At 46.5% G+C, this 26208-nt stretch overlaps 1 protein-coding gene across 3 annotated transcripts in view; it reads right to left on the reverse strand.

Moving 5' to 3' along the window:
- Positions 1-26208, reverse strand: part of GTF3C1 (general transcription factor IIIC subunit 1) — a 489121-nt gene that overhangs the window by 63555 nt on the left and 399358 nt on the right. For all 3 annotated transcript variants that reach the window (XM_063934225.1, XM_063934223.1, XM_063934224.1), the window contains one exon: positions 19638-19968. In XM_063934225.1, the coding sequence (XP_063790295.1) occupies positions 19638-19968 (331 nt within the window). The remainder of the gene's footprint in view (positions 1-19637; positions 19969-26208) is intronic.

Below are 26208 nucleotides of genomic sequence, written 5' to 3' on the forward strand. Positions count from 1 at the left end.
ATTGTAGTGGTGAGAGTCTCGTTTTGGGAAGACCAGTTAGGAGACTATTGCAATAATCAATGCGGGAGATAATGAGAGCGTGGATTAGAGTTTTAGCAGTGTCTTGTGTAAGGTATGGTCGTATTTTGGATATGTTTTTTAGATGCATGTAACATGATCTTGAGACAGATTGAATGTGGGGAACAAAGGACAGATCAGAGTCAAGGATGACACCAAGGCAGCGAGCTTGTGGGGTAGGGTAGATAGTCGAGTTTTCAACAGTGATAGAGATATCAGGTTGGTGCCTACTATTGGCCGGTGGAAATATAATTAACTCTGTCTTTGAAATATTAAGTTTGAGGTGGCGAGATGTCATCCAGGATGAGATAGCAGAAAGGCATTCAGTGACACGGTCCAGTACAGATAGGGACAAGTCAGGGGAGGATAGGTAGATTTGAGTATCATCTGCGTACAGATGATACTGAAAACCAAAAGAGCTGATTAGTTTACCAAGAGATGAGGTATAGATAGAGAAAAGCAGAGGACCCAAGACTGAACCTTGCGGTACTCCAACTGAAAGAGGTAGCGAAGAGGAGGTAGATTCAGAGAAGCGAACACTGAAGGAGCGATTAGATAGGTACGAGAGGAACCAAGAAAGGGCTGTGTCTTTAAGACCTAGGGATTGTAGTGTCTGTATGAGAAGAGAGTGGTCTACAGTGTCAAATGCAGCAGATAGATCTAGAAGAATAAGTAGTGAGTAGTGGCCTTTAGACTTCGTAGTGACCAAATCATTAACCACTTTAGTCAGTGCCGTCTCTGCCGTATTTGGCAATTATTACTAAGCAAGCTAAGAATCCCGTGTATATCATATGTCTCATCGGGGTGCAGTCAGCATCCAGACAGTTGGGATGCTAGTGGTCATGTGAGAGACGCCGGTATCCCGACACCACTTAGAATTCAATCGTGATGGTGAGGCGGGTTAGGCACAAAATGGGAGGGTTAGCCATGGAAGCCACTCCCCCTCCCCCAATGTCTTAGCCCTAGCTGCCACCCTTATTATCTAAACCCTAGCAGCCACCCCAGTCAGGATAGGGGACAGGTAAAATAATTACCCCATCCCCTGTCGGCATTCTAATTGTCGGGATGCCGGTGTCTGTCATGTGACCGCCGGGATCTTCCACCACATTCATCAGTATGCATACAACTAATACATTGATGATTTCTTTTATGAATTTGATTTGTCTGAATAGAAATCATAGAATAATTGTGTGTGACTGGACAGCTTAATGTTGCCTAGACACACAATATAAGTAGTTATGGTAGACTTACCATCGATAAATCTTTTTCTCCTAAGTCCACAGTATTCATAGGATAACATTGGGATATGAGGTAGCGTCAGCGCAATAGCACCAATCAATCAAAAGCTTTCAGACTCCCAGGGGGAAAATAAGAATTTACTCACCGGTAATTCTATTTCTCGTAGTCCGTAGTGGATGCTGGGAACTCCGTAAGGACCATGGGAAATAGACGGGCTCCGCAGGAGACTGGGCACTCTAAAAGAAAGAATAGGTACTATCTGGTGTGCACTGGCTCCTCCCTCTATGCCCCTCCTCCAGACCTCAGTTAGGGAAACTGTGCCCGGAAGAGCTGACATTACCAGGAAAGGATTTGGAATCCAGGGCAAGACTCATACCAGCCACACCAATCACACTGTACAACTCGTGATAACCATACCCAGTTAACAGTATGAACAACAACTGAGCCTCAGTAACAGATGGCTCATAACCATAACCCATTAGTTAAGCAATAACTATATACATGTATTGCAGAGAGTCCGCACTTGGGACGGGCGCCCAGCATCCACTACGGACTACGAGAAATAGAATTACCGGTGAGTAAATTCTTATTTTCACTGACGTCCTAGTGGATGCTGGGAATTCCGTAAGGACCATGGGGATTATACCAAAGCTCCCAAACGGGCGGGAGAGTGCGGATGACTCTGCAGCACCGAATGAGCAAAGGCAAGGTCCTGCTCAGCCAGGGTATCAAACTTGTAAAACTTTGCAAAAGTGTTCGAACCTGACCAAGAAGCTGCTCGGCAAAGCTGTAATGCCGAGACCCCTCGGGCAGCCGCCCAAGAAGAGCCCACCTTCCTTGTGGAATGGGCTTTTACTGATTTAGGATGCGGCAATCCAGCCGCAGAATGAGCTTGCTGAATCGTGCTACAGATCCAGCGCGCAATAGTTTGCTTTGAAGCAGGAGCACCCAGCTTGTTGGGCACATGCAGGAAAAACAGCGAGTCCGTTTTCCTGACTCCAGCCGTCCTGGCTATATATATTTTCAAAGCCCTGACTACATCTAGTAACTTGGAGTCCTCCAAGTCCCTAGTAGCCGCAGGCACCACAATAGGTTGGTTCAAATGAAACGCTGATACCACCTTAGGGAGAAATTGGGGACGAGTCCTCAATTCTGCCCTGTCCATATGGAAGATCAGATAAGGGCTTTTACACGACAAAGACGCCAATTCTGACACACGCCTAGCCGAAGCGAAGGCCAATAGCATGACCACTTTCCACGTGAGATATTTTAGCCCCAGGGTCTTAAGTGGCTCAAACCCGTGGGATTTCAGGAAATCCAACACAACGTTAAGATCCCAAGGTGCCACTGGAGGCACAAAAGGGGGCTGAATATGCAGCACTCCCTTAACAAACGTCTGAACTTCAGGCAGTGAAGCCAGTTCTTTTTGAAAGATAGGGCCGAAATCTGGACCTTTATGGATCCTAATTTTAGGCCCATAGTCACTCCTGACTGTAGGAAGTGCAGGAATCGACCCAGCTGGAATTATTCTGGCCTCACACCAAGCAACATATTTTCGCCATATACGGTGATAATGTTGTGCTGTCACGTCTTTCCTAGCCTTTATCAGCGTAGGAATCACTTCATCCGGAATGCCCTTTTCCGTTAGGATCCGGCGTTCAACCGCCATGCCGTCAAACGCAGCCGCGGTAAGTCTTGGAACAGACAGGTCCCCTGCTGTAACAGGTCCTGTCTGAGAGGCAGAGGCCATGGGTTCTCTGAGATCATTTCTTGTAGTTCTGGGTACCAAGTTCTTCTTGGCCAATCCGGAATGATGAGTATAGTTCTTACTCTTCTCTTTCTTACAATCCTCAGTACCTTGGGTATAAGAGGAAGAGGAGGGAACACATAAACCGACTGGTACACCCACGGTGTCACTAGTGCGTCCACAGCTATCGCCTGAGGGTCCCTTGACCTGGCGCAATATTTTTTTTTAGCTTTTTGTTGAGACGGGACGCCATCATGTCTACCTGTGGCCGTTCCCAACGATTTACAATGAGCGTGAAGACTTCTGGATGAAGTCCCCACTCTCCCGGGTGGAGGTCATGCCTGCTGAGGAAGTCTGCTTCCCAGTTGTCCACTCCCGGAATGAACACTGCTGACAGTGCTAGCACGTGATTCTCTGCCCATCGGAGAATCCTTGTGGCTTCTGCCTGAATATTTATGTGAAGGGAAGTCTCCTGACTTGACCACAGTCCTTGGAAGTTCCTTCCCTGAGTGACTGCCCCCCAACCTCGGAGGCTTGCATCTGTGGTCACCAGGACCCAGTCCTGTATGCCGAATCTGCGGCCCTCGAGAAGATGAGCCTTCTGCAGCCACCACAGCAGAGACACCCTGGCCCTCGGGGACAGGGTGATCAGCCGATGCATCTGAAGATGCGATCCGGACCACTTGTCTAACAGATCCCACTAAAAGATCCTTGCATGGAACCTGCCGAAGGGAATTGCTTCGTAAGAAGCTACCATCTTTCCCAGGACTCGCGTGCAGTGATGCACCGACACCTGTTTTGGTTTCAGGAGGTCCCTGACCAGAGATGACAATTCCTGGGGCTTCTCCACCGGGAGAAACACCTTCTTCTGTTCTGTGTCCAGAATCATGCCCAGGAAGAGCAGACGCGTCACAGGAATCAGCTGCGACTTTGGGATATGCAGAATCCAGCCGTGCTGTTGCAGCACTTCCCGAGATAGTGCTACTTTGACTAACAACTGCTCCTTGGACCTCGCCGTTATAAGGAGATCGTCTAAGTACGGGATAATTATAACTCCCTTCTTCCGAAAGAGTATCATCATTTCGGCCATTACCTTGGTAAATACCCTCGGTGCCGTGGACAGACCAAACGGCAACGTCTGGAATTGGTAATGACAGTACTGTACCACAAACCTGAGGTACTCCTGGTAAGGTGGGTAAATGGGGACATGCAGATAAGCGTCCTTGATGTCCAGCGACACCATAAAATCCCCCTCTTCCAGGCTTGCAATAACCGCCCTGAGCGATTCCATTTTGAACTTGAACTTCCTTACATAAGTGTTCAAGGATTTCAAATTTAGAATGGGTCTCACCGAACCGTCTGGTTTCGGTACCACAAACATTGTGGAATAGTAACCCCGTCCCTTTTGAAGGAGGGGAACCTTGATTATCACCTGCTGAAGGTACAGCTTGTGAATAGCCGCCAGCACTACCTCCCTTTCCCTGGGAGCCGCTGGCAAGGCTGATTTGAGGTAACGGCGAGGGGGAGTCGCCTCGAACTCCAGCATGTATCCCTGAGATACCACTTGTAGAACCCAGAGATCCACCTGTGAGCGAACCCACTGGTCGCTGAAGTTCCGGAGACGCGCCCCCACCGCACCTGGCTCCACCTGTGGAGCCCCAGCGTCATGCGGTGGACTTAGTGGAAGCAGGGGAGGATTTTTTTTCCCTGGGAACTGGCTGTCTGGTGCAGCTTTTTCCCTCTACCCCTGCCTCTGGGCAGAAAGGATGCGCCTCTGACCCGCTTGCCTTTCTGAGGCCGAAAGGACTGTACTTGATAATACGGTGCTTTCTTAGGCTGTGAGGAAACCTGAGGTAAAAAAGTCGACTTCCCAGCTGTTGCTGTGGATACGAGGTCCGAGAGACCGTCCCCAAACAATTCCTCACCCTTATAAGGCAAAACCTCCATGTGCCTTTTAGAATCAGCATCACCTGTCCACTGCCGAGTCCATAATACTCTCCTGGCAGAAATGGACATTGCATTAATTCTAGATGCCAGCCGGCAAATGTCCCTCTGTGCATCCCTCATATACAAGACAACGTCCTTTATATGCTCTATGGTTAGCAAAATAGCATCCCTGTCGAGGGTATCAATGTTGTCTGACAGGGTATCAGACCATGCTGCTGCAGCACTACACATCCATGCTGAAGCAATAGCAGGTCTCAGTATAGTACCTGAGTGTGTATATACAGACTTCAGGATAGCCTCCTGCTTTCTATCTGCAGGCTCCTTTAGGGCGGCCGTATCCTGAGACGGCAGTGCCACCCTTTTAGATAATCGTTTGAGCGCCTTGTCCACCCTAGGGGATGTCTCCCGGCGTAACCTATCCGTTGGCGGGAAAGGGTACGCCATCAGTAACCTCTTAGAAATCACTAGTTTCTTATCAGGGGAACACCACGCTTCTTCACACAATTTATTTAATTCATCAGATGGGGGAAAAGTCACTGGCTGCTTTTTCTCCCCAAACATAATACCCTTTTTAGTGGTAACCGGGTTAATGTCAGAAATGTGCAACACATTTTTCATTGCCGTAATCATGCATCGGATGGCCCTTGTGGACTGTACATTTGTCTCATCCTCGTCTACACTGGAGTCAGACTCCGTGTCGACATCTGTGTCTGCCATCTGAGCTAGCGGGCGTTTTTGAGCCCCTGGTGGCCTCTGAGACGCCTGGGCAGGCGCGGGCTGAGATGCCGGCTGTCCCAAGGCTGTTACGTCATCAAACCTTTTATGTAAAGAGTTGACACTGTCGGTTAATACCTTCCACATATCCATCCACTCCGGTGTCGGCCCCGTAGGGGGCGACATCACACTTATCGGCTCCTGCTCCGCCTCCACGTAGCCCTCCACATCAAACATGTCGACACAGCCGTACCGACACACCACACACACACACACACAGGGAATGCTCTGACTGTGGACAGGACCCCACAAAGTCCTTTGGGGAGACAGAGAGAGAGTCTGCCAGCACACACCACAGCGCTATATAACACAGGGATTTTCACTATACTGAGTGATTTTTCCCAATAGCTGCTTATTAAGACCAATTTGCGCCTAAATTTATGTGCCCCCCCTCTCTTTTTTACCCTTGTTGTACTGGATACTGCAGGGGAGAGCCTGGGGAGAGCCTGGGGAGCGTCCTTCCAGCGGAGCTGTGAAGAGAAAATGGCGCTGGCTGTGCTGAGGAAGATAGCCCCGCCCCTTCAGCGGCGGGCTTCTCCCGCTTTTTATAATGTTAATGGTGGGGTTTTTTGCACATATACAGTGTTATACACTGTATTATGTGCTATTTGTGCCAAAAGGTAAACTAATTGCTGCCCAGGGCGCCCCCCCCCCAGCGCCCTGCACCCAACAGTGACCGGAGTGTGTGGTGTGCTATGGGAGCACTGCAGCTGTGCGCTACCTTAATGAAGACAGGAGTCTTCAGCCGCCGTTTTTCATCTTTATCTTCCGTCTTCTGGCTCTGCAAGGGGGACGGCGGCGCGGCTTCGGGAACGGACGATCGAGGTCGGGACCTGTGTTCGATCCCTCTGGAGCTAATGGTGTCCAGTAGCCTTAGAAGCACAAGCTAGCTGCAAGCAGGTAGGTTTGCTTCTCTCCCCTCAGTCCCTCGTAGCAGTGAGTCTGTTGCCAGCAGATCTCACTGAAAATAAAAAAACCTAACAAATACTTTCTTTTCTAGTGAGCTCAGGAGAGCCCACTAAGTGCATCCAGCTCTGGCCGGGCACAGATTCTAACTGAGGTCTGGAGGAGGGGCATAGAGGGATGAGCCAGTGCACACCAGATATAGTACCTAATCTTTCTTTTAAGAGTGCCCAGTCTCCTGCGGAGCCCGTCTATTCCCCATGGTCCTTACGGAGTTCCCAGCATCCACTAGGACGTCAGAGAAATTCCAATGTTTGAAAAGTCAGTTGGGTGTCTGTTTTTTCCTATATAATAGACAGGAAAAAACAGACACCCAACCAACTTTTCAAACATTTGAATTCTCCCCCCAGAATGCACCAGGACAGTCTCCTATATCCCCGCCTCCTTGCTCAGGCAATTCAGTTATTTTCCAAAGCTCAAGGCAGGACATCATAGAGAGCCTTAATCGGCGAGAAGAACACATACACACATATCCACACAAGAGGGAAGAGGTTAGTAAGTGTAAGGATCCTCAGGTCAGGTGCGTCGAGGTAGGATCCCCGTGGATACTGTGGACTTAGGAGAAAAAGAGTTATCGACGGTAAGTCTACCATTACTACTTATTTCTCCTGCAGGGTCCACAGTGTATCCACAGGATAACACTGGGATGTCCCAAAGCAAATTTAGTGGAGGGGACGCTCCTGATTGGTCAGAAGAATCCTTCACCCAAATGCAGCGTCCCGAGAAGCAAAGGTATCAAAGGCATAATGTCTAATGAATGTGTTAAAGGAAGACCATGTGGCTGCCTTACATATCTGTTCGGCTAAGGCACCCCGTTGAAGGACCTACCTTACGAGTAGAATGAGCAGAGACATTAGCCGGAACAGGGAGATCAGCTTGAGAATATGCTTCTGAAATAGTCATCCGAAGCCACCTCGTCGGTGTCTGCTTGTCAGCAGGCCATCCGCTATTGTGAAATCCGTAGAGAACAAAGAGAATCTGTCTTTCTGATGGCACTGGTATGATCCACGTAGATCCTTAAAGCGCAGACTATGTCCAATGATGCATCTCCCGCAGAAAGGTCCGACTTTTAGTACGCCGGGACTACAATTTCTTCGTTATGTTGGAACTTGGAGACCGCCTTAGGAAGATATCCACATTTGTTTTTAAGAACTGCTCTATCTGGATAAAAAATCAGAAAAGGAGGGCGACATGACAATGCCCCTAAGCAGGGCCGCCATCAAAGGGGTGCCCTGTGTCCAGAGTGGAGGGCCTGGGCTACACAAACAGCCAGCTGTGGCTATTCCCAGCGGCCGCGGTCAGTCCCTTCATAGCCCGCCGCCGATCACAGCAAGCAGCAGCTTGCTGTTTAATAAAGTTTTTTTTCATCCGGATACAACGCAACGTGACGTCGTGATGTCACGCCGCGTCGGGTGAAGAGGAGCAGCGGTACTGATGAGCTAGGGACAGGAGGAGGCCAGCAGCAGACAGCGTAGGAGAGAGAGAGCAGAGAGGACGGATTTGGAAAGGTAAGTATGTCTGTGACTGTGTGTTTGTGAGAAGGGGGCTCGGGGCTGGCAATATAATATAAAAGGTAAGGGATTATTCTCTGTGAGGACATGTGTACCTGGCACTGGGGGCATATCTGGCACTGGGGGGCATATATGTATCTGTCACTGGGGGCATATCTGGCAGTCAATGTGGGGGCATTTTTTTTTTTTATCTGGCACTGGGGTTTGGGGGCATTTCTGTATCTGGCACTGGGGGGGGGGGCATTTCTGTATCTGGCACTGGGGGCATATCTGGCAGGCACTGTAGGGCATTTCTGTATCTGGCACTGGGGGCATATCTAGCAGGCACTGTGGGGGCATTTCTGTATCTGGCACTGGTAGGGTGGGGCTGCCTATTTTGTCAGTCTCGGGCCCCACAATTTCTGGTGGCAGTCCTGCCCCTAAGTCTGAAACTCTTCTAGCTGAAGCAATAGCCAGTAGAAAGAGAACTTTAGCTGTCAACCATGTACGATCCACTTGCTTCAGTGGTTCAAATGGGGCAACATGAAGCGCATTTAGGACTAAACTTAGATCGCAAGGAGCTGTAGAAGGAACAAAAGGAGGTTGGATGTGAAGCATTCCTTGGAAGAAAATGCGAACATCCTGTAGGTTAGCAATTTTCTTTTGAAACCATACAGTCAGTGCTGACACCTGAACTCTCAAGGAAATAATCCGTAGACCTTTGTCTATACCTGCCTGAAGGAATGCTAGGACTCTGGAAAGTCTTAAAGACCTAGGATCGAGCTTCCTGGCACTTCACCACTGAATGTAAGCATGCCATATTCAGTAATAAATGTGAGCAGAGGGTGGTTTCCTTGCTCTAAGCATAGTTTGAATTACCTGTTGTGAAAAGCCTTTCTCTTACGTCCTAGAGGATGCTGGGGTCCACATTAGTACCATGGGGTATAGATGGGTCCATTAGGAGCCATGGGCACTTTAAGAGATCAATAGTGTGGGCTGGCTCCTCCCTCCATGCCCCTCCTACCAGACTTAGTTTAGAAAATGTCCCCGGAGGAGCGGGTCACAGCTAGGGGAGCTCTTAGGAGTTTTCTTAGATTTTTTTATTTTAATTAGATCTTTAGGTACAGGAAGGCTGTAGGGGGTGGGGGTGGGAGAGTAGGAACCAACCCTAGAAGTTAATGGTTCTCTATCTCCGCTGACAGGACACTGAGCTCCTGAGGGTGATGATCGCAAGCCCACGAGGCGACTGCTCACTCCCGCAGCACGGCCGCCACCCCATAACAGAGCCAGAAGTAAGAAGAGTGGTGAGTACAGCGGTTAGCGGGTCGCCGGCGGGTATGGCGGGACAAGGGTGGGAGCGCAGCTCTGACAGGCTGCGCTCCAGGAAGGCTCAGCAACACTTCGTGTAGGCGCTTGGAGGGGCGTCCTGGGCCAGCGCAGTCACCTTACACTGGTCACAGATGCTAATCCCGCTGTTAGCATAGAGACCTCCGGCCAGTATAATCAAATTTGTGCGGGAAGCCGCGCACCATTGTGGGGGGGGGGGGGGGGGGGGGACGACGACACTTCTCCTCAGAGCGGATCCAGCACTCACCAGCGCTATTTTCCTCCTTGCAGACAGAAGAAACGCTGACAGGGAGCGCTGACCCTACACATAACTCCAGTTACTGCGGTACCAGGGTGTTACAGGCAGGGGGGGGGGGGGGTTTAGTGTTAGTAGTAATCAACCTAGGTTGGTTTCTCAGCGCCGGGCTTTTATCATAATAACTGCTCCAAAGGGCGCTGTGTGGCTCTCTGAAGGTACTCTTGGGGGAAACTGTATCTTCGTGTGTGTGTGTGTGTGTGTGTGTGTGTGTGTGTGTGTGTATATATATATATATATATATATATATATATATATATATATATACCACATTACCATGTCTAAGGACTCTGTGTCCTGTGCTGCAGAGTGTTTATCTTCTCCTGAGAAGTCTATCCCATGTACTCAGTACTGCAAAATACTGTCTCAACCTTCTGAATCCGAACCCCCATGCGTGGATTCTTTAAGCGGAATGATATCCCAGATTTCTACAAGGATGTCACATACTGAGAAAGAGACGCAGTTTTTGAGGAAATCTGTGGATGGGTTACAGTATTTGGCCCCCACTACTTCATCTAAAACCCCACCTACATACCCACAAAAGCGTACACTTGCTCAGATAATGCAAGCTGACACTGATACAGACTCTGATACTGGGGACGGTGATGGGGACATGCAGGGAGGGGATGCATCCCTTGCAAAAGGGTTGCAACTAATGACTGAAACCATTAGGGATGTTTTACACATTTCTGAAAACGTACCGAAACAGGTGGAGGAATCTTATTTTACAGAAAGTAAGAAATCCTCGCTTACCTTTCCGGCTTCCAAGGTGTTAAACTCTTTGTTTGAAAAATCCTTGGAAAACCCAGAGAAAAAATTCCAGATCCCAAAAAGGGTTCTCATTGCTTTTCCTTTTCCTGAAGAGGATAGAAAAAAGTGGGAAGACCCACCTATAGTTGACGCATCTGTATCTAGGTTGTCAAAAAAGGTGGTTTTAATGGTTACTGGTTCAACCGCTTTAAAAGAACCGGCTGAAGGCAAGATTGAGAATACACTCAAATCACTATACACAGCTAATGGCGTCGCTTTACGGCCCACTATTGCTTGTGCGTGGATTTCTAAAACCATAGTAAAATGGTCAGGCGCATTGCTAGAAGACTTAGATACTATGGATAGAAGTGACATTGATTTGTTCTTACGTCACATACAGGATTCTGCACGGTTCATGGTGGAGGCCATGAAGGACCTTGGCATGCTGAATTCGAGGGCTATTGCTATGGCGGTCTTGGTGCGCAGAGGACTCTGGCTACGCCAATGGACTGCGGATGCGGAATCCAAGAGAAGTGTGGAGAACCTACCCTTCACAGGTCAGGCTCTGTTTGGGGATGCTTTGGATGCATGGATCTCCACGGCAACTGCGGGTAAGTCAACTTTTCTTCCCTCAGCAACACCACAGACTAGGAAGTCTTTTCCTTCGCCTACACTGCAGTCCTTTTAGACTGCAAAATTTGAGAAATCCAAATCCCCTCCCACCTTCTTTAGAGGAGGTCGGGGAAAGTCCAAAAAACCTGTGCCATCAGGGTCCCAGGAACAGAAGCCAGGTTCTGTTTCCTCAAATCTTCAGCTTGACGGTAGACCTCTCTGCTTGGAGGTTGGGCAAGTGGGAACAAGACTAAAAGTCTTCGGTCATGTTTGGGCGTCATCATGCCTAGACCCCTGGGTAAAGGATATTGTGGCCCAGGGATACAGACTGGAGTTTCAACAACTCCCCCCTCACAGATTCTTCAAATCAGGCTTACCAGTTTCGCTGACAGCGCTATCCTACAGGAAGCAATTCAAAAATTGGTTCAAACAAATGTCATTGTTCCTGTTCCACTCCACCTACAACACAAGGGTTATTACTCAAACCTGTTTGTTGTACCGAAACCGGACGGTTTGGTAAGGCCGATATTAAACCTAAAGTCACTGAACCCCTACTTGAGGGAATTCAAATTCAAGATGGAGTCTCTGAGAGCAGTGATCTCAGGTCTGGAGGAGGGGGAATTCTTGGTATCCCTGGATATCAAGGATGCATACCTTCACATTCCGATCTGGCTACCTCACCAGGCTAAACTCAGATTTGTGCTGCTGGACTGTCACTATCAGTTCCAAGCACTGCCAGTTGGCCTCACCACAGCACCGAGGATATTCACCAAGGTCATGGCGGAGATGATGCTACTCCTCCAAAACCAGGGTGTGAACATAATTCCATTTTTGGATGATCTGCTGATAAAAGCGTCTTCCAAGGAGAAGTTGTTGCAGAGTATTGCTCTCTCAACTCGTCTACTCCAGGGTCATGGGTGGATCATGAATCTTCCAAAGTCACATTTGGAGCCGACAAGGAGACTGCCCTTTCTGGGAAGGATACTCGATACAGGCGTACAGAGGGTGTTTCTACCGGTGGAGAAAGCGTTGGTAATCCAATCAATGGTCCGGGAACTCCTGAAACCGGTCAGGGTATCGGTTCATCAGTGCATTCATCTTCTGGGGAAGATGGCTGGCTCCTACGAGGCTCTTCAGTACAGAAGGTTCCTAGCAAGGTTCTTCCAACTGGATCTCCTGGCCAAAATGGTCAGGATCACACCTTCACATGCAGCAGCGGATATGCCTGTCACTGAAAGCCAGAATTTTGCTCCTCTGGTGGCTACAAACGTCTCACCTACTCAAAGGCCGCAGGTTCGGGAATCTGAATTGGATCCTCCTAACCACGGATGCAAGCCTCAGAAGTTGGGGAGCAGTCACCAAAGGAAGGTGGTCCAGTCAGGAATCTTTCCTTCCCATAAACGTTCTGGAACTGAGGGCCATTTACAATGCCTTCTACAAGCAGCACATCTTCTGCAAAATCAAGCCATTCAGGTTCAGTCGGACAACATCACAGCGGTGTCCTACATAAACAGACAGGGCGGAACGAAGAGCAGAGCGGCAATGTCAGAGGTAACAAGAATCCTCCTCTGGGCAGAAAAGCACGCGGTGGCGCTGTCAGCAATCTTCATTCCGGGAGTGGACAACTGGGATGCGGACTTCCTCAGCAGACACGATCTCCATCCAGGAGAATGGGGCCTCCATCCGGAGGTGTTTGCAGAGGTGACAAGCTGATGAAGGTACCTCTGATAGACACGCTGGCCTCTCGCCTCAACAAGAAGCTTCGGAGAACTGTTCCAGGTCGAGAGACCCGCACGCAGTGGCGGTGGATGCACTAGTCACTCCGTGGACATTCCAGTTGGTGTATGTGTTCCCTCCACTTCTGCTCATCTCAAAGGTTCTCAAGCTCATAAAAAGAACAAGAGTTCAGGCGATCCTCATTGATCCAGACTGGCCATGACGGGCTTGATACGCAGATTTTCTGGAATTACTGCTGGAGGATCCAAGACCTCTTCCTCTTCGCGGGGACCTTCTCCAACAGGGGCCGTTCGCCTATCAAGACTAATACGCGAACGTTTGATGGCATGGAGGTTGAACGCCAGATCTTAGCTCGGAAAGGCATTCCAAAAAATGTAATTCCTACCCCGATACAGGCTAGGAAGGGAGCAACGTCAAAACATTACCATCGAATTTGGAAAAATGATGTGTCTTGGTGTGAATCCAAGAAGTTTTCTGCGGTGGAGTTTCAACTTGGACGGTTTCTCCTCTTTCTGCAAGCAGGTGTGGATATAGGCCTACGCTTGGGCTCCATAAAGGTCCAGATTTCGGCCTTGTCCATTATCTTCCAGAAACAATTAGCGGCTCTTCCTGAGGTTCAGACATTCTTGAAAGAGGTTCTGCATATTCAACCACCCTTTGTGCCTTCTACGGCACCTTGGGATCTAAATGTGGTGCTGCAGTTTCTGCAATCGGATTGGTTCTAGCCTTTACAGGACGTGGATGTCAAGTTTCTTACTTGGAAGGCGGTCACTCTGTTAGCGGCTGCTCGACGTAAGTCGGAATTGGGGCGTTGTCCTGTAAGAGCCCCTATTTAATTTTCCATGAGAATAGAGCTGAACTCAGAACGCGTCAGCAGTTTCTTCCAAAGGTTGTGTCAGCCTTTCATATTAATCAACCTATTGTGGTGCCAGTGGCTACTGATTCCTCAATTACCTCAAAGTCCTTGGATGTTGTGAGGGCTTTGAAAATCTATGTGAAGAGAACTTATCACAGGAAGTCAGACGCTCTGTTTGTCCTTTATGATCTCAACAAGGTTGGATGTCCTGCTTCTAAGCAGACAATTTCTCGCTGGATCAGGTTCACTATCCAGCATGCTTATTCTACGGCAGGCTTGCTGTGTCCAAAATCTGTTAAAGCCCACTCTACTCGTAAAGTGGGTTCTTCCTGGGCGTCTGCCCGGGGTGTCTCGGCTCTTCAGCTTTGCCGAGTAGCTACCTGGTCAGGGTCGAACACATTTGCTAAGTTCGATACTTTGGCCTCGGAGGACCTAAAGTTTGGTCAATCTGTTCTGCAGGAACCCCAGCACTCTCCCTTCCATTCTGGGAGCTTTGGTACATCCCCATGGTACTAATGTGGACCCCAGCATCCTCTAGGATGTAAGAGAAAATAGGATTTTAATTACCTACCGGTAAATCCTTTTCTTGTAGTCCGTACAGGATGCTGGGTGCCCACCCAGTGCTTCATATTCCTGCATTGTTACGTGGTTCAGTTTGTTAGTTAAGCCATTGCTAAATCGTTCCAAGTTGGTTAGCTTGGCTTTCCTTTTGTGGTACGTTTGAGCTGGTGTGAATCTTGCCACTATCTGTGCATTTCCTTCTCTCAAAGTATGTCCGTCTCCTCGGGCACAGTTTCTAGCCGGAGTCTGGTAAAATTGGCATAGAGGGAGGAGCCAGCCCACACTATTGATCTCTTAAAGTGCCCATGGCTCCTAATTGACCTGTCTATACCCCATGGTACTAATGTGGACCCCAGCATCCTCTACGGACTACGAGAAAAGGATTTACCAGTAGGTAATTAAAATCCTATTTTTGCTTTCAGGATGGATGTCTCAAGAGCCACACCGTCAAAGACAGCAGATGCAAGTGCTTGTAATAACAAGGACACGGAGACAATAGATCTAGATGTTGAGGCAGTAGAAACGGAGTCTCCACAGATAGCCTCTGCAGATCTGTGTACCAATGTCTTCTGGGCCATGCCGGAGCTAATACTATCACGGCACCCTTTCCTTGTTTGACTTTCCTAATCACACTGTGGTAACAGGGCGATTGGTGGAAACACATAGGCCAGATGAAAGTTCCATCTCACTGACAGAGCATCCACGAAGGTCGCATTGGGATCCATTGTCCTTGACCTGTATGTGGGGACTTTGTTGTTCTGACGAGAAGCCATGAGGTCCATCTCCGTCAGCCTCCACTTGTTTACCAGAATATGGCAGACCTCTGGGTGTAAAGCACATTCGTTTGTATGAATGGCGTGTTGAGTGAGAAAATACGCTTCCCAGTTTAGGACTCCCGGAATGAACACTGCGGACAAGGATGGATGATGAAGTTCTGCCCACCTTAACATGCGGCTTACCTCCTTCATTGCCTTTTGGCTGCAAGTTCCTCCCTGATGATTGAGGTACGCTACTGCCGTTGCACTGTCCGAGCTAATCTGAACCGGTTTTCATTTAAGTATGTCCTTTGCCTGAGTGAGTGCCATATACATGGCCCGAAATTCCAATATATTTATCGGCAGACAACTTTCTTCCTTGGTCCACTGCCCCTGGAAGCAACATTTTTCTGAAACGGCTACCCTGCCCCGAAGACTGCTGTCCATTCTCAGAATCTCCCACTCTGAGATCCAATGTCCAGATGGGATGTCTGTAGCCACCAGGCTAACGACCTCTGTACTTCCTGAGGAAGGACCATAGTCTCAGATTTTATCTGATGTAGTCCATTCCATCTGGAAAGAATCAGACGTTGAAGGGGCCTCGAGTGGAATTGAGCATATTCCACCATGTTGAATGCTGACACCATAGATCCCATCACTCGTATTGCTGCATGAATGGATTCTCTTCGAGTGTGTAGTAGCTCCTGAATTCTCGTCTGTATTGAGGATATTTTGTTTATAGGTTGAACAACTCTCTGAAGCCTGGAATCCAATACAACCCCCAGGAGCGTCATGTGTTGTGACGGAACCAGGGATGACTTCGCCCAATTTATGAGCCAGCTGTGGCTTTGTAAACAGGCTACTGTCAGTTGCAGATGGCTCTGGAGAACTTCCTGGGACTGAGCCAGGATTAACAGGTCGTCCAGGTATGGGAAAATTCTTATCCCGCAACGATGGAGATAAGCCGCCATCACCACCCTAATTTTGGTAAATACTCTTGGACCTGTAGCCAGTACAAATGGTAGGGTCTGAAACTAAAAATGTTGCCGGAGGATAGCAAACCTGAGATAGCACTGGGCTATCTTACTTGCATGTACCTATAGCACTGTCAGATCAGTGCTGAGATAGCACTGATGGGACGGTGCTATAGGTACATGCAGGTAAGCATCCTGGATATCTAGGGATACCATAAAATCGCCCTGCTCCATGGCCAAAATAATGGAACGCAAGGTTTCCATATGAAAATAAGGCACCCCAATTAATTTGTTCAGAGCTTTGAGATTGGGCCGGTATGACCCATTCGGATTCTGTACTAGAAACAGGTTGGAATAGAAACCTTGTCCCTGCTGAGCAGGAGGGACCGGTACTATCACCCCTGATTGTAGCAACTTCTCAACTGCCTCCTGTAAAGCCCTGGCCTTTGTTTCCACAGAAGACGGGCTGATACAAAAAAAATCTTTGCGGAGGGTGTTTCTTGAAGGCAAACGCATAACCGTGAGATACCGCTTCTTGCACCCAGGCATCTGTGGTGGACTGCTGCCAGATCTGTGCAAATAGAAGACGTTGGTCTCCCACCCTGGGGTCCCCCAGGTGGAGGCCCGGGCCATCAGGCTGATGACTTATCTTATGATTTGGAGGCAGGCCTTCTGGTAGCCCAATGCTTTTTAGTCTTTCCAGACTTTTCTGATTGGGACTGTTTGCCATAACCCTTTCCTTTCGCTTTTCCTTGGGTCCGAAAGGACCGAAAAGATGGAAAATTAGGTTCAGACTTGTAAGTAGAAGGAAATGTCATTTTCTTAGAGTCTGCTTCTGACTCCAGAATATTGTTTAACTCCTACCAAAAAGAATATCTCCACCAAAAGGCAAAGACTCTAGTGCCTTTTTAGACTCTTAGTCAGCCTTCCATGTACGTAGCCAGACAGCTCTGCATGCTGCTACTGCTGAGGCTAATGCCTGAGAAGCTACTATACCCATATCCAAGGCTGCTTCCTCCATAAAGATAGCTACTTCTTTAATATATGCAATATGGGACTTTCGTTCTCTAAACACCAATGAAAGGTCGTCTTCCAATGCATCAGCCCAGGCCGCCACTGCTTTCGCCATCCAGGCTGCAGCCATTGCCGGCCTAACAACTGCTCCTGATAAGGAAAAAACAGTTTCTAGAAAAACATCTATTCTTTCTATTCGTTACATCATTTAATAATGTTGAAGGCAGAGGTAATGTAGATTTACGCATCAATCGAATGATATTCGTATCTACCTTAGGAGCAACCTCTCTTTTCAAGCAATCCCCAGCCGGAAGAGGATAATGAGAATAATTTTTTTTCTGAATTCTGAACTTTTTACTGGGTGTAACCTAAGCCTCTTGCATGATTTCCGTCAGCAGTTCTGACTCTGGAAATTCAGTTCCGACTGTTTTGGGACGTTTACAGGTGCCTTGGATTTTAGTACAGGCTCTGCTGCCTCCTCGAAGGATAGTATGGCTTTTATAGCATTAATTAGCTCAGGTACATCTAATGTGCTGGGACCTTCATCCTTGTCTCTGTATGCGAGGAACAGTCCTCATCCTCTGAAGCGTCCCCTTTTGAAACGTGTATACTGTGAAGATGTTGTCTCATGTCTATGTGATTTACTTTCCAAAGGTCTTTCAGCCTGTTTTTGTTGAAAGGCTGCAGATTCCTGGACTGGATGTGATAAGACCCAGGGGGAATGTTGCATGTAAGGGTTACCTGGGTAACCTATCTCTGGTATGGGAGCTGGCATTATCCGCTCAGCTATACTGGATGTTTGTTAAAATGAATCCCATGATTGAAACTGTGCCTGCCTTGGATTATTAAGGAGGCTTTGGTGAAAGCTATAACAGTTTGCACATAATCCATTTTATACCAGCTCTTGAGAGGTTAACCCTGCTTTGCATGACAAACATGATATCCATGTTGGTGCTGCTGTGGACAGTGTATACTAATCATCCTTGCCTCTCTTAGACATGGTAAACAAATCACACACCTGTATGGTGTTAACTACACAATTTGTGACCGTATTCACTTTGAGCTTGCTAAAGTGATATACAATCTGAACCCTCCCTGCCCTGCACCAGCATTGAGGATCGGTATATACTGTACAAAAACAGCAGAACTGACAAAAACACAGTATAGTATAGAAAAAGTCAGCAGTCGCACTAGCAATCAGTCATAAGTTATACATTAGTATAATAAGCAATATGAGCATATATTCAACTACAGATATTCATTTCAGGTACATAGGAAAAACTAATTATTGCATTACCTTATATAGGACATTTAACGTATTCAGTCGCACAGCGAAAGAAACAGCAGCAACAGTTTATCAGACTAATATGCATCAGGCACTTATCCAGCTACTCGTACCCCAAAATCACCTGCCTCAGGAGAGCGGGATACAGGGAGACTTAACCCCGCTTCCAGGATCGATCAATACGTTATCCAACGCTGAGTGGATCCAGACGCAAATAGTGAACACCGATGCCCAAGTGAACACGTTATCAGTGAACACAGATGCCCAAGTGAACGCAGACGCACCAGTAACACAGCCGCCTATGCTGCGACTTGGTCAGTTAGATATCTAGCATCTCAGAGGACACTGGTCATGAACCGTGGGGAGGGATGACCAGCGGAGAGTCTTACTCCCCACTGCTGACATCAATCCCAGGGATTGCGGCCTCACACTAACCCCTGGAGCATATGACCCCTGAGGCCTAGCACTGGTGCACCCGAGGTGGCAGCAGCGTCAGCGACTGTTCGGTAGTCTCCTCCCGAAAACAGTGTGGCTATGTCTCGTGTCTCCCCCGTTAAGCGGAACTGACTCCTTACCTTCTCCCCGTGCTCCGGCCACAGCCTGGTAATGTCAGCGGGACTTGCTAGTGCATCCACACAAACACCCGTTGAAACAGCACTGTACATGTGGGTAAGCATTGTCGCGACCTGGCGGAGAGTTGTTGTAGCGACTCTTTCTGAGGTGCGTATATGACACTTTTTAGAAAGATCGCTCAAAAAGAATAAGGCTATAAAAATAAAATAATAAAAAGCTTATGGCTTCAAAAAACCAGCAGCCCCATGACCATGGTCCGGCTCCTGCCGCACCAAACAAAAAACTGAATTGCCTGAGCCAGGAGGCGGGTATATAGGAGACTGGCCCGTTGGATTCTGGGAGACCGAAAGCTTTTGATCGATTGGTGCCATTCTGCTGATGCTACCTCATATCCCAATGTTATCCTGTGGATAAACTTAGGACCCTGCAGCAGAAATTATGTATTTATAGTTAAAAAAACACAAAAAACCCCCCAAACACACGGATTGATCTAAATATTGTACACTATACTGAATAGCTTTAGAGTGTTTGTGTGGCTTTACATATTCATATAATCCTATCCCACCACAAATAAACATTTTTGCATGTATGGATGCCTGAAGGGATCTTATTATAAGCAGTACTGCTTATTGCAATTTGTATCAGAGGTTTATATTCTCACCTGAATCCATTTTCTGAGTGAGGGGGTCACTATCGGTACTCTTTGGCATTGCAGGAACCCCAGCCTGTTCCACAGGAGTTGAGCTGTCAGAGTCACAAAGCTCTAATCGAGCTTTCTTACTTGGTGGCTCATAAAGGCTTATGTCACTTTCAGCCTGGCTCTCACTGGCTGGCTGGCCAGACTCAGAGCTATCAGTGTCTTTAGGAGGAAGAGCTTTATCTTGTTTTTGCAGACTGTATGAGTGTAGAACCCAAGGATCGGCATGATTTGTAGCAACCAGTCTCATAGAAGTTCCTCCAACTTGTAGCACTTGTCTGTATGTTAAAAGGTCCTACGAGAAGACATTTCAATGACTATAGCAACCACTCATTTTACAGTGTATGCAAAAACAACATGTTATTCAAATAATTAAGCACTTTAATTACAGAATATCTTTATTCTATCTAGAGCAGGGGTAGCCAACCCTGGACCCCTGGTCCTCGAGAGCTACCAACAATTCACATTTCCAAGACCACCTAGCTGGAGCACAGGTGTATTCATTACTCACTTACACATTTTAAAAGATCCACAGGTGAAGCCAATTACTTCACTTGTGATTCTGTGAGGAGATCAGGAAAACGTTAACTGTTGGTAGCTCTCGAGGAACAGGGTTGACTACCCCTGATCTAGAGTATATTGCAGTACATGTTAGGCATTTTGGCCACTATTATTAAGTGTACTCTCTAATACATTTATTTTAAGTTTGTTGAAATTAATTCAAATAACACTGGTAATTGTCCGTCCATACATCCATTTCTACAGTAATTAAACGTGATATTTTGGTTTCTCTGTCTAGGGCAGGCATTCCCAACCGCGGTCCTCAAGGCACACCAACAGTGCAGGTTTTAGTGATATCCAGGCTGCAGCACACATGGTTAAATCAAAATAACTGAGCTACTATTTAAGTAATCTGTGCTGAAGCCTGGATATCACTAAAACCTGCACTGTTGGTGTGCCTTGAGGACCGTGGTTGGGAAAGCCTGGTCTAGGGCAGTGTTCCTCAAGGCACACTAACGATCCAGGTGTTAAGGATAGCTAAACTTGAGCACAGGTAACTTAATTAGTACCTGTTATTTTGATTTCATCATCTGTGCTCAAGCATGTATATCCTCAAAACCTGGACTGATAGTTTGCCTTGAGAACAAAGGTTGGGAAACACTGGTCTAGGATCTCGATAGCTTTGGTTTATTTTTTTTTAATAATCCAGAAAGTGTGCAGTCCCATTATTTGTAGGTAGAATTGCTGACTATGGGGGTTATTCAGAGTTGTTAGCAAACAAATTTTTTTAGTAAAACCATGTTGCACTGCGGGTGGGGCAGATGTAAGATGTGCAGAGAGAGTTAGATTTGAAGAGGTTATATTATATCTGTGCAGAGTATATACTGACTTCTTTATTTTTACACTGCAATTTAGATTTCAGTTTGAACACACCCCACCCAAATCTAACTCTCTCTGCACATGTACAATCTGCCCCACCTGCAGTGCAGCATGGTTTTGCCCATTAGTGTGCTTTTTTGGTTTGTGAACAACTCTAAATAATCCCCTATGGGCCAAAATCAGGTTTGTTAGCAAACCAAAAAGCACACAACTGGGCAAAACCATGCTGCACTGCAAGTGGGTCAGATGTAACGTGCAGAGAGAGTTAAAGTTGGGTGGGGTGTGTTCAACTGAAAATGTAAATTGCAGTGTAAAAATTAAGCAGTAAGTATTTACCCTTGCACAGAAACTAACCCACCCAAATCTAAATCTCTCTGCACATGTTACTGTACATCTGCCCCACCTGCAGTGCAACATGGCTTTGCCCAGTTGCTTTATTTTTTGGTTTAGTAACTAACCTGAATGTTTGTGATTTATTATGTGGTCAATCTATGCTCAGACTATAAAAAAAGGATTTCAAAACTGACCATTAGAATGTTTAGGACAGAACGAATTCCATGTTCTAGTAGTCTATTGGCATCTTTCCTTCACCATTCAAACATGCTCTTGTCTCACCTATTCTCAAAATACCCAACCTTGGTGGTCATTCCGAGTTGTTCGCAACGGAGCGATTAGGTGGAAAATGCGCATGCGCTAAGTAATTTAACACAAAACTTTGGAGATTTACACAAGCTCGAGCGATGTTTTTTCTCATTGCTCGAGTGATCGTAGTAGGATTGACAGGAAGTGGGTGTTTCTGGGCGGCAACTCACCGTTTTCAGGGAGTGTGCTAAAAACTGCAGGCGTGCCAGGTAAAAATGCAGGAGTGGCTGGAGAAACGGGGGAGTAGCTGGCCAAACGCAGGGGGTGTTGGTGACGTCAAACCAGGAACTAAACGGACCGAGTGATCGCAATCTAGGAGTAGGTCTGGAGCTACTCAGAAACTGTAAGGAATTATTTAGTAGCAGTTCTGCTAATCTTTCGTTCGCTATTCTGCTAAGCTAAAATACACTCCCAGAGGGAGGCGGCCTAGCGTTTGCAATGCTGCTAAAAGCCGCTAGCGAGCGAACAACTCGGAATGAGGGCCCTTGACTCTTTCTCCTGTTCAAGGTCATACTCTGACACACAGTTAGGCAGTAGTAGCCAGGAAAAAGGCCATATGAGATTCTTTTTTTTTCTTTATCTATCAAAACTGTGAAACCTTTCGATAAAAAGTAAGAGTGTAATACACAAATTGTGTTGTGAGTGCTAGAGTCATCACGGATACCTGTGGTTCAGAGATTTCACCATTCAGGTTAACCAGATGACATTCTACATATACAGTATATGTATATTTTCGCCTGCACTTGTGAATTATTGTCTTGCTGAACAAATATAATCTAGATTGTCGAATAAACATAGCCATGATAATATATATGATTGAAGGATAATTTAAACCATTAAGATCACTGGCTGGAACACTCTTTTATTTTCTATAGTATATTGTATAATGATTGTATCAATATTCTAAACAAAAGCAGCAAGGAAGAACACCAAGATTATTCAACATTTGACAAGGGGGATAAATAGTGGAAACAATGTATTGTTACATACGAATGTATGTAAAAAATACAAGTTAGCAACATTGTTCCCTTATACATTATTTGTGTATCTTTCTCATGTACTAAATACTATGACCTATGTGAACCAAGAAATGGCATGTTCTTCATTTTAATGTGACATTTAATAAAGAATATATTTTAATCACAAAACAGTGCCCCAACAAAGAAAGTCTACTCCCCTATCTTTTGTTTAGTTACATAACCTTCTACTCTCAGGGAGCACCACCACCAAAGTTATCAGTCTGTAATCTTTAGAGTTAAGCTGCCCATACAACTAAAGGTTTAGGGGTCTATTTACTAAGCCTTTGGTGGAGATAAAGTGACGCAGATAAAGTACCAGTCAACCAGCTCCTGTCATTTTTCAAACCCAGCCTGTGACATGGTAGTTAGGAGCTGATTGGCTGGTACTTTATCTCCATCCAAGTCTTGGTGGGATCGGGTCTCTCTTTTTGAACTATTTCATACTTTACGATCCATGTGGACTACAATTGCGAACGGTAACCTGAAGCATGGGGAGCAAAGCGAGCCATGCGAGGGGACACTGTGCACTAATTGGGGTTCCCGGTCACTCTACGAAGAAAACGACACCATTTTTTTTTTTATAAAAACCTCATGTCGACCTAGTACATCGACCTACTTAATGTCGACTAATAGTGGTCGACCTAAGTCTAATCTATTGTAAGCTTGCGAGCAGGGCCCTCCTACCTCTATGACTGTTTGTTTTTACCCGTTTTTGTCTTAATTGTGTCCAGCTGTAAAGCGCAACGGAATTTGCCGAGCTATATAAGACACTGTTAATAAACAAATAATAAATAAATCTATCTAACATACCACACCCGTCTTAGTAAATAGACCCCTAATTGTCAGATCTGGCTGGTTGGTAGGAAAATCTGGTAATGTATGGGAGCAAGTGACAGTTGACCATTTGCTCCGGAATGCCAGATAACTGACAAAAATGGTCAACCAGACAAATTGGTTAAATCCATTTGATTCAACCAGTTTGTCTGAAGGACTGTTTTTGACCGTATTCTGGCATTTTGAAGAAAATGGTCAGTTGTCACTTGCTCCCATGCCTTACCAGATTTTCCTTCCAACCAGCCAGATCTGACAATAAATCTTTAGGTCTGTCCAGCTTTATATGACAATCATGTTGGCCTTATCTATTGTTTGATATATGATCTGATATAGAATAAGAGTACACGTCTGTGCGGGATCCCCACTAGTCCTTAGTCCTCATGTCAACTGACTGTCTTCCTCTCCCCCTAGATTGTAAGCTTCTAAGGCTAGGGCCACACATAGTAGCCAAGCGGGTCCCGCTGAACGGGACCCACTTGGCCGGAAGCGGGGTTTTGTGTTCACACGGATACTGTTCTGCAGGATGCCACAGAACAGGCACCGGCCAGTGACACACGGGATTTCAACAGAACAATAGCCGCACTGTGTGAACACATACATTGAAATGTATGTGTTCACACTGAAATCCCGCCGTCCTGTCATCCGGCGGCGGCGGGACTGCCGGCACCCAACTGGACCCACTTGGCCACTATGTGTGGCCCTAGCCTTAGAGCATTGCCCTCTTCCCTCCTGTTCTCACAGCCCTCTTCTCTTGCACTTCAATTACAGCTCTCTCCTACTCAGTGACTGTCTATACCTGCACTTCCTCCTGCTTGTGACTGTTCATCTCTTCCAACGGCTGCCTGCCCCCAGTAGTATGCCGATTACACCTTTGTTTCCTGACATCTCAGCTGTATTGTGTACTGAGAACTCTGGTGCTAGTTGTTACCTGTTCTCTGTTTTAGTTTTCTGTAATGTTAAGTTCTTTATACCCTGTATTGTTCTATTGTGTGTTGTATGTACGGCGCAGCAAAACACTTGTGGTGCCTTATAAATAAATAATAATAAATATAACAGATCATGCTCCTTTTCTACTTCCTGCAGCCCCACCCTCCTCAATGTTGCTACATAAGGTAAGCCAAATATGAGGTTAGGAAAAAGCAGCTGTGAGTGGCATAAGACCTGTCCTAGTTAGAGTGGTCTATATCCCACTACAAACATTGGGGGGGGGGGGGGGGGGGGAAGGTGAAAAATAGACTTAATTTTTTAGCTGAGATTTCCACAGGTCAGACTCTACAGAAATGTCCATTGTAGCTGCTTCACGAAGACCAAATGGCACACTTCTCAGGATGGACTAACCACTTCAGCAAAATGACTGATCAGCCTGGTATGCATTAGTAAAATCACTGTCTTGATTCAGCAAGAGGTTGAAAGGAGGATGCAAGTCCCTTCTTAAGGCAAACAGGATTGGCCTTATTTGGTAGAATCATCCATTGCAATATCATTAAAGATTTCATTCAGTTCTGGTCTGAAAAAGACCTTCCCAGTAAAGACCAAGGATTTTTGAAAATCATTTTTAAGTATTATTTTAAAGTCTGGAGCCATTTCCTTTGCAGATACTCAAATTGTGAATTCGCCATGTAGGCAGCTCCTTCCCAGACATTGGGCATAATTCAGTATGAGCTATAGATGTTGCGAAAAATCGAACATGTACAACTGGCACTGTCTAATTGGCTGAATATTAAACAGTACATAAGATGCGATCCTTCAATTCAGTTTTCTCCCAACAAAAAATGATCGGACGTGCGTATACACTGTTCTGATATCGAATGAGAGGCTCGAAATCGCAAGAAAGAGCCGAAGATTGTATAAGTGTGTACCCAGCTTGAGAACCAACTGAGCACCAATTGTAGAAGAGGAATCTCTGCCACCACCAGCATACTTCACAAAGACCTGTAAACACTTACATATGGAATTGTGTGAGAATGCTGCAGTACCTCTTTGCTGGTGACACTACCTAGTCCCTCCAGATCATTTACTCTGGGATCAGGATTAAAGGGTATTAGGAGGAGCACTTGACTTAGTGTACTGGATTCTACTCAGGATACCCAGAGGATGGACTAGAGCACAGGTACTCAAACTCTGTCCTCAGGACCCCACACAGTGCATGTTTTTCAGGTCTCCTCACAGAATCACAAGTGAAATAATTAGCTCTACCTGTGGACCTTTTAAAATGTTTCTGTGAGTAATTAATACACCTGTGCACCTGCTGGGTTACCTACAAAACATGCACTGTGTGGGGTCCTGAGGACAGAGTTTGAGAACCTGTGGACTAGAGGGTCAAAGAAATTCAAAAGGTAATGGGTAACCAAAAGCATAATACAGGTAGAGTACAGTATTGGCTGAAAAAACACTCTTAAAATAGATGTTACACATTATGAAAAGGCAGTTAAGATAACGGGTACTTACTGTACTAAGCCAGTGAAACTGTTTCAAGAAAACCAATTAAAAACATAACAATAGGAAAATGATGATTAAGAAAAAACAATCACACGACTGATCGCGAAGGAAGGAAAACAGTGTCCTCCAGCCGGATTCAGAGAAAATAATTCAGTGGTAAGTACAAAAAAATCCCTTTTTATCTCTCATCCAGGCTGGAGGACACTGGACCATGGGATGTT

Source organism: Pseudophryne corroboree, chromosome 7 (assembly GCF_028390025.1).
Source record: "Pseudophryne corroboree isolate aPseCor3 chromosome 7, aPseCor3.hap2, whole genome shotgun sequence".
Classification (NCBI taxonomy): Eukaryota; Metazoa; Chordata; class Amphibia; order Anura; family Myobatrachidae; genus Pseudophryne; species Pseudophryne corroboree.